Genomic DNA, 9249 nt, shown 5'->3' on the forward strand with positions numbered 1-9249 from the left:
AGAATTTATATTTATATTTTTAAATTCTAATTCTTTGAAAAAATTTTGGAAATATTTTTTATTTTTATTCAAAATATATTTCATCAATAATCTTTTCTAAATGTAAGTATTTTTTTGGTATATTTGTTTCATTTTATATATGTAAGTATTTTTTTTGTTCAAAAAATGTTTAGAGACTTGAATCGCTTAAAATATGAAAGTTAATTGGGTTTTTTTTTAGGTTTTTTTCCCTTATTTTATCACATTAATCATTTTTATAAGTCATAAGGATGTATCTAACAGGTTTTAAAAAGTCCAAGGATTTATTTAACAGATTTTGGAATGTCCAAGGACTTATTTGTTCCAAAAAATTGTCTAATAACTTAATCATTCCTAACACTTCAGTCCATTGGTTTTTTTTTTTAACTTTTTCCTTTATTTTATTGGTTGTTTAGACCATGAAAAACTACCACATTAAAACTGAGCTAATACAACGTATAAATTGCTTTTAATATAGTATTTTTTGAAAGTTGTAACAAGTTTTTTATAATATTTTTAAAATAAAGTATCCTATAAAAAAATGTTCTATAAACACAAGAGTCCTATAAGAAATGAGTTTATGAGATATTTCTCAAAAGGGTTCTATATAAGTAATATGACGTTTTATTTTAAATATGTTTTAAAAAACTTGTTACGACATTAAAAAGTGTGATTGAACTTATTGTAACACTTTTACATGTAAACTTAAGTCTAATAAGACACTCTATTAAGATATTTAAACATTTTAGGCACTTTATAACCAAGATCTTGAATAAAAGATGTACAACTTGATAACGTAACAAAATAATATATCAAAACACAATTTTTATGCAATATAGAGAGAAACTGTAGAGAAAACTTACGTGATGATAAGCGTATTCTGAAGAATAAGTTGCATATCTGGATTGATAAAAGATGAAAAGTAATTAATCATGAATAAGTGGAAATGTTTTACATTGAATTGCATAAAAGACGATGATCAGAATTCATGTTACTAATTAATATTGATATTAGTTAACAATTTTATTTACAAAGTTAAATTTGTTTTTTAATAAATTAATGAAAATGTACTAGCTAGCTAGGGTGTTGCCAACTTGTCGATATAAAACCAACTCACATCCAACCATAATATAATAATTTATAAATACCCTAAAATTTATAGAAACAAAAAATAAAACGTTTTATCTGAAGATGTTGTAATAAATTTATAGGATGTTTTTAGGACATTTTAATACACAACGTTGTATTAGCAATTTTATAAGCTACTATTTGAAAAAGTGTCATATTAAAACAAGTTCCCTATAAAATTGTAAACATGACGTTTATTATTAAAATTGTCCTAAAAGATTTGTTAAGATGTATAAAAGCGTCATATAAATTTATTACAACGTATTTAGATAGGACGCTTTATTTTTTGATTCTACAAACCGAGTCTTATGAAATAGTCTATTAGAACGCTTAGAAATTGGTAGCGTCCCATAAATCCAATTTTGATGCAGTGTCATGTAAAACGTCCCGAAACTTAAAGTCCCTAAGTAAACTTATTAAAGTCCATAGTAAACTCCTTAGAATCCGTAGAGTTTCGAGGCAATTCCCCTTGGACTTTGTCTTATAATGATCTAAAGTGATAGAAACAACATTAATGAGTGCATAATCTACAATTCCTAATGCATATTGTTTACCTTATCATCTTTATCGATCTTAAATAAATCACAATTATACCAAATTCATTGATTACCTGACATCTTACACATAAAAATGTAATTTGAGTACTACAATTAAAATATAATACTAATATTTTTGATATTTAATTGAATATATATATATATATATCATTATTATGTATGTAAAAATTATAATATTTAATTTTTGTTTCCTTAACAAAAAAAAAACCTCTAAACCATTTATACAAAGATGATGCTATAAAAATGACAATTATAGTTTAAATATCGAATTATAATTGGTAAATCAGTTTAAAAAATAGGCAAGTTATTTTAAGAGATGAATACTATAAAAACTCTGCTTCTTTTTGTGTTTTAAATTTATTTTGCAATAGATTTAAAAACCTATATTTAATTCACAAGTTGCATGCATTATATATATATATATATATATATATATATATATGCTTGAGTTGAGACTTGAAAAACTCACCCATAAGGTGGATAGACGACGGATGACGAGGGTGATGGCGGAGGAGCTAACACACCGCTATAAGACGGAGATGCAATGCCACCTTGACTTTTTCCTACATTAATTAATTTTCAATAAATCCTGATAGTTTTTTAAACAAATTAATAAACGGTAAAACTTTCTAATTTTAGAATGTTAAACATATTCTTTAAATAAATAAAGGGTCTAACTTTTTAAATTTATTTCCTACATTTTTTTTAATCTGGAAACGGTGGAATGGTTTATAAAACTTAATTAAAATAAAAACAATATATATATACCTTGGGGTTGGGGTTGGGGTTGGGGTTGGGGTCGGCCAAGAGATGCAATGTTACAATTTGCTCGTCTTCCATCTATCATAGGATTTGGATCATTACAAGCTCTTTTTGCAGATTCAGCATTCTCATATGTCACCTTAATTAATTAGTAACATAAATATATATATATGAGCTTTATTAATTAATATATATATATATATATAAAGAAGGGGAAATTTATTAAGTATGAAACTTACAAAGCCATAACCCTTAGATTTGCCGGTGATCTTATCGGCGATAATAACAGCTTCAAGAATGTGACCAAACTGCTCGAAATATGTACGCATTTCTCCGAGGGGTGTCTCCCAAGCAAGCCCTCCCACAAACACCTTGGTCAAACTTGTGTCTCCGAAGGGTGATCGGTAATGTTGACCGTAGGCCATCAAAGACAAGGACTCAACTAAATGAATGAATGAATGATTAAGTTAGAGATGCTGTGCAATTCTGTCTGATGCAACAAAGATAAGTGGTGGTGTTGTATCTCTGACTCTTTCATCAATCTCTCTCTCTCTCTCTCTGAAGAAATTTGAAGAAGATATGATGGTGATGCAAATTGATGATTAAAGAAAACTAATTTGTGTTGTATTAGTTTTGTGGTGGTGGGTGTTGCGGTTTATAGTTGTAGTTTTTATATTTTATGGGTGTTTTCGAAGTTAATTATCTCTAAAGTATAGTTGGGTTGGGAGAGAGAGAAAGAATCTTGACACTAGAAGAATTTGCTGGATATTAGATAGAGGGGGTTGAGTTTGTGGCTTTCTTGTAAGGATTGACAGCTGCATGACTAAATGAAAGGGGTTGGGGAATATATATCTCAATTAATTGGGTTGTATAAATGGATATGGTTGTATTTGAAATATACCCTATATATATATAGACTTGGGATCATGTGAGACCAAGAGTTTTTCGCGAGACCCGTAAGACTAATTCTCAACCATTGGATTAGATCTAAAATATGAATATTCATAATCACAAAATTACCACGAGACTTCTCAATAATCACAAAATTGTCACCGTACAACTTTAGACCATTAGATCATTAGCTTATAAAGTTGATCAACGAACATAAATTGGTCTTACGGGTCTCAAGAAAAACCTTTGGTCTCACATGAATCCCACCCCATATATATATATATATATGTGTGTGTGTGTGTGTGTGTGTAAGGTTGGGTTTCAGTGAGAAAGAGAGTTAAGGTGAGAAGTATAAGAAATATCCTCCATCATTGAATACACACTAGAATGAGATGCACTGAGATACATCAGATCAAAAATGTATCAAGCACAATTTATGGGTGGATTTGAGATAAGACGATCAAGGGTTGAGATCCTTTATTACATTTCTAACTTTAGTTTTCTTTCTCACACAATCATTTGCTTATATATGTATAGATAGATATTTAAAGAGAGAGGAGGAGAATCAAACGAGAACATTGGTCAAAAAGAAAAAAAGGGTCAAATCAGATATGAATTACATGTGATTTGATTTTCATGTTCTCTTATTTGTTTATTATTTTTGTATGAACCTAATATTCTTTATCTCTCTCTCTACATATAGGACTCGTGTTCCGATGAGAACAAGAGTTGTGATGAGAATGTGAGGAAAAAACATTCATATACATTTTAACTAAGTTTATTTATTTTTTTCTTCTTTATCACGATCACCAAATGTTTAACAAATTCGTGCATGTAAAAGTATTAAATGTATGTAAAAGTTCGTGAAAATGACCTATAATTGAAGATAAATTTGAAAATAAAAATCGATGAATCTAATTGAAGATAGATGAATTTAGTTAAAAAAAATGAAGCTAGATTAAAAGGTCAACTCGTCGAAAGGCTCAGAATTATTCTCATAAAATTGTGAGAACCTTGAGAATTGGTAGATATTGTGCATGGTGTGCCATTTCACATGATTTTTTCATCTAATACTAATATTTACGGTATTGATTAATATATATTCGATTTATGATCTATTTTTTTCACATATATGTGTTTCACAATTTAAACCTTTTTTACATGTTTGTGAAACAAAAATGCACATAAAAAGTTTCAAATTGTAAATCAAATACATAGGAAACAAAAACATTGTAAAATGAATATATATATATATATATATATATATATATATATATATATGTTAATCAATTTTCTTAAATCATAGTCTTAGATAAAAAAACAACATGAAATAAGATCTTGAGGTAACATTTTTCATGATTATCACAAAATATGGATTCTCATTTGATTATGCTCTATATATATATATATATATATATATATATATATATATATATATATATATCTTAAGGTAACATTTTCCACGATTATCATAAAATATGGATTCTCATTTGATTATGCTCATATATATATATATATATATATATATATATATATATATATATATACGGGGTAAATCATATCAGAACTACAAAAAGTTACAAACCCGTGGAATGGATCTAAAAATATTTTTTTCCATGCTTTTTTTTAATCAAAGTGTAGGATTTAAGGTAGTGTGACTACAATAAAAAATGGTTTTATAAGACACCTAAAATGTATAGCATCTTAATAAAATACTTTATAAGAATTATTGAATCAAACCAAAAAACATCTTATCTGAAAGTGCTATAATAGGTTTATAAGACACTTTTTTAGATGTTTTCATAAGTTTTTTGGACACTTTTGAAACAATGTGCCGCATTAATTATTTTATACGACACTATTTGAAAAAATGTCTTATAAACACAATTGTCCTATAAAAAGATGGGTTTATAGAACATTTTCTAAAAGTGTCCTATAAAATAGCTAATAAAAAATCGTCCTGGAGAACTTGTTAAAATGCTAAAAGTGTTTTATACACCCATTCTAACGCTTTTAGACATTTTAGATATCCCATAAAGTCAATTTTGTTGTAGTGTATTCATATATATTTTTTTCGCAATGTGAAACTTTTTAACATGTATATTTCCTTTCAACATGTGAACCAAAAAAAGTTTCACATATATTTTTTCACAATGTGAAAACAAACATATATGGAACAACTTACCTTAAATAATAGCATTTCATAAAAAAATCATATAAAAATATTTTTATATCGTCAGTTCTCATGGTGATTATCGTCATATATATTCAAATAATAGCATTTGTAACATTTTGGTGATTCTCATTTGATAATTGTCATATATATACATACATACACACACACACACACACACACATATATATATATATATATATATATATTAGAAGGGTACTCGCACAATGCAGCGAGATACATCTTGATTTTATTATTTCATTTTATTCTTTGTATATTGACACGGTACAGTTTTATATAGTTTTGAGAAAGTGATGATGTTTTTATTTTTGAATAAAATATAAATTTGAAGATAATGTAATTAAAATTTTGAAAAAAAATATCGATATTACTATCAAATTAACTATTTAAAAGTTATCCGTTTTTATATAATTTCTTTAATTCAATTTTTTTATTATAATAATTTAGGTCTAATAATGAATCAATTTATTTTTGGTTTAATAATTTTTTTATAAAGATAATAATTAAGTATTATATTAGTTTAATAACAACTCAATTTATGTTGGTTTAATAATATAAGTTTTTGTAAATATAATAATTAAGTATGCTATTAGAACTCAACGATTATCCTAATTATATTTTAGATTTTTTATATTTAAAATGTGATGTTTATCTGGTACATAATTATGTTTATCTACAGTTAGTTACATGAATTCAAAAATAGAGGTTTAGTAAGTTGTACTCATGCACAATTTACTTGTAATCCTGAATTTTAAGTAATATGAATCAATAAACAGTACTTCATGCATAAAAAATGGTTTTAAGAGTTTTTGTCGAATATTTTATAATATAATATAGATATAAGGTTGGGTCTCATTGAGAATAAAACTCATGCCGATCCTAAGATTTTTGATGTCATGTGCGAAAATAGTGAAAAAATGTCCACAAGCCTATTTTTTAAGCCAATGAAACAACGAAACATGTGATTTCTTAAAGAGTTTAGAACCTATTCAAATTAAGTATCTCATCCCCATGTTGATTGATCGTGCTTCCTTCTTTTCCAGATTTCCCTTTTCCAAATTGAAATTAGCAACATAAATTTTTTCCCCAATATATGGGACTTAAAAGACAAGGAAAACTATAACTACTTTTTAACTATAAATAGTAAATTATATCCAAATTATTGTCATAGCAAGGAAAAAATAAAACTCAAAAGTTACAAGTCTAACGACTAAAGGCTAAGGGCCTATCTGTTAGCAACTTAAAAGCCTAATGGAACTAACAGCTTAGTTGCTTAACTGTGCATGACTGTTTCGTAATGGCTTAATGATATAGAAGGTGACTTATCCATTAAGCTTCTAGGGGGAGTTTTATATAGAAAACCAAGTTTTTTTTTTTTTCCAAACATGTCCCTTCCAACTAAAAAAATGCTCCTTACATCGACGAAAAAACTCTCCCAAACAAAACTTTTCCAACTTATACAAACAGATTAATTCATACAGACAACTTTATCCACATAAAACTTAATAAAAAATCAATCAAACAGCCCCTAAATCTAGTTTGGTATTCCAAACCTCAAAGTAAACAAAATTCAAAAGAATAATAATAAATTGTCAAATTCATAATCTATGTTAATGTTCATTGCAAAGAACAAGTGTTCAATAATTAAGACAATATCACAATATGTTGTGCAGTGTGTTCCAGATATGTTGATATAGTGATGTGCTCATTTGCATTGAAAATTTCAATTATCAAATATTTCAATATGCAAGAGGAAGACTCATTATCAAAATGACAAAAGCTCATTCGCCTTAGCCTAGTAGGTAAGTAACCCACACGACCACATGACCCAACTTTATAATAATCAATTAGAAATTTAGATTTTTTTGCAAAAATATTTAAAGATTCATAAATCATAATATGAATCACACAACAACTCGGTAAGTTCAATCAACAGTAGAAATCAGTCATTCGAGATTTTTATCTTTGATTTCTTGAATCTGATTACATGACCGTTAATCGGCTGGAAAGAGAACTTCATGCCTTGAAAATCGAAATAGTCGAACTTTGAAGAACAATAGAAATTAGATTGATTTGTTGGAATGATGGCATTAACTGGTTTACGATGTTTATTCAGTATTCATCACACTAGGCCTTGGGCCTGTTTTTATAGTTAAAGCTCAATTGTCCAATTGTCAAATTATTAAACTCAAAACTAGTAATAGATGACAACTTGATGCCCCTTTAGGCTTTGATTCCCCATGCGGCCACACTTGGTTGCAGCCGTGACCACGACCGACCCTGAATTAAGACTTATGATGAGAATGGTGAAAATAAGTTATAAACCTATAGGAGTTTATTTTATGACCTTACGTCTATAATAATCACTAACATCCAATTACCTTTAATTGACTGTCGGCCCAAAACATGAAATTTCATAATATCTTCATCAATCTTAATATTCAATATCATCTTCACTTTCACTCACTTTCACAAACTTTTACATATTTTAGGCACTTTTCCATTCGTTAATACACGAGTAAATTACATGTTTCGTTCATGTAATTAAGTATTTTTAACGGTCCTTGTCCCTTTTTTGAAAATTCAACATAATGTGTCCTTGTGTTTCATTGTTTAACGAATTACGTCTCTGTGTTTGCATTTTTTAATTAGTTGGTTCTCTATCGTTGTATTTTTTAATAAGTTCGGTCCTTAAATGAATCAACGATTTGGGTCCTTGTGGTTGCATTAAGGACCTATCTCGTAGTAAAAATGCAACCATAGGACAGATCCGTTGAATTTTCAAAAAAAAAAGGACCGTTAAAAACATATAATCACAAAGACGAAAATGTAATTTACTCTTTATTGAAGTTTCTGGGAGGGTAAAAGAAATTGGTGAATGAAGATAGTTCAAGGTAAAGGAAGGTTTTGTTCTCATATTTTCAATAGAACTATTATTCTCACACGATATCAAGTATGTGTGTGTGTGTGTGTGTCTATATATATATATATATATATATAAGTTTAGATTCCGGTGAGAATGTAAGTCTCAGTGAGAAGGGTAAGATTGAATATCCACCCTTGGATCAATCTTAATTGCAGATCAAGATTAATGCGATGCACCGAGATGTACCAGACCAATTCCCGAGAAAAGCACGATTCACAGGGTAGGGTGAGATTAAAAGTGATCATATGGATCCAGATCCCTTCTTATTCTCACCTTAAGTCATAATCTCACACAACCATTCGTCTATATATATATATATATATATATATATATATATATATATATATATATACACACACACACACACATACAAGGGCTTAATCAAATGAGAACTAATTAGTTTGTGGTAACCTTGAGGTCCAATCTCAACCACAAATCAATAGATAAATTAAGAAATTTCTAATTTTGGTAATTTTGGATTAAAATTTTAATGCAAGGACATTTTAGGTATTTTAAAACTCTCTTCTTTCTTCTCTCCTCCCTCTTCTCTCCTCTCCACATTCCCCATCCTCCGGCCACCATCCTCCGGTGATACCACTATGGTATCATAATGCATCTTATGTGTGCTTGGGTATCACATTGAGGTGGTTTGTGTGGTCGATCGGAGATATAACACAATGGTATCACAATGCATCTTATATGTGCTTGGGTATCACACTAAGGTCGTTTGTGTGGTCGAACGGAGATGTAACACAGTGGTATCACAATGCATC

At 28.4% G+C, this 9249-nt stretch overlaps 1 protein-coding gene across 1 annotated transcript in view; it reads right to left on the bottom strand.

Moving 5' to 3' along the window:
• LOC112514708 (probable RNA-binding protein ARP1) overlaps positions 1-2890 on the bottom strand; it is a 5972-nt gene extending 3082 nt beyond the window's left edge. The window contains exons 1-4 of the mRNA XM_025121307.1: positions 2705-2890; positions 2508-2604; positions 2173-2266; positions 883-918 (exon numbers count right to left, since the gene is read on the bottom strand). Coding sequence (XP_024977075.1) covers positions 883-918; positions 2173-2266; positions 2508-2604; positions 2705-2890 — 413 coding nt within the window. The remainder of the gene's footprint in view (positions 1-882; positions 919-2172; positions 2267-2507; positions 2605-2704) is intronic.
• Between the last annotated feature and the right edge of the window lie 6359 nt (positions 2891-9249).

The sequence above is a fragment of the Cynara cardunculus genome (assembly GCF_001531365.2).
Source record: "Cynara cardunculus var. scolymus isolate 2C chromosome LG 6, CcrdV1, whole genome shotgun sequence".
NCBI classification, from domain to species: Eukaryota; Viridiplantae; Streptophyta; class Magnoliopsida; order Asterales; family Asteraceae; genus Cynara; species Cynara cardunculus.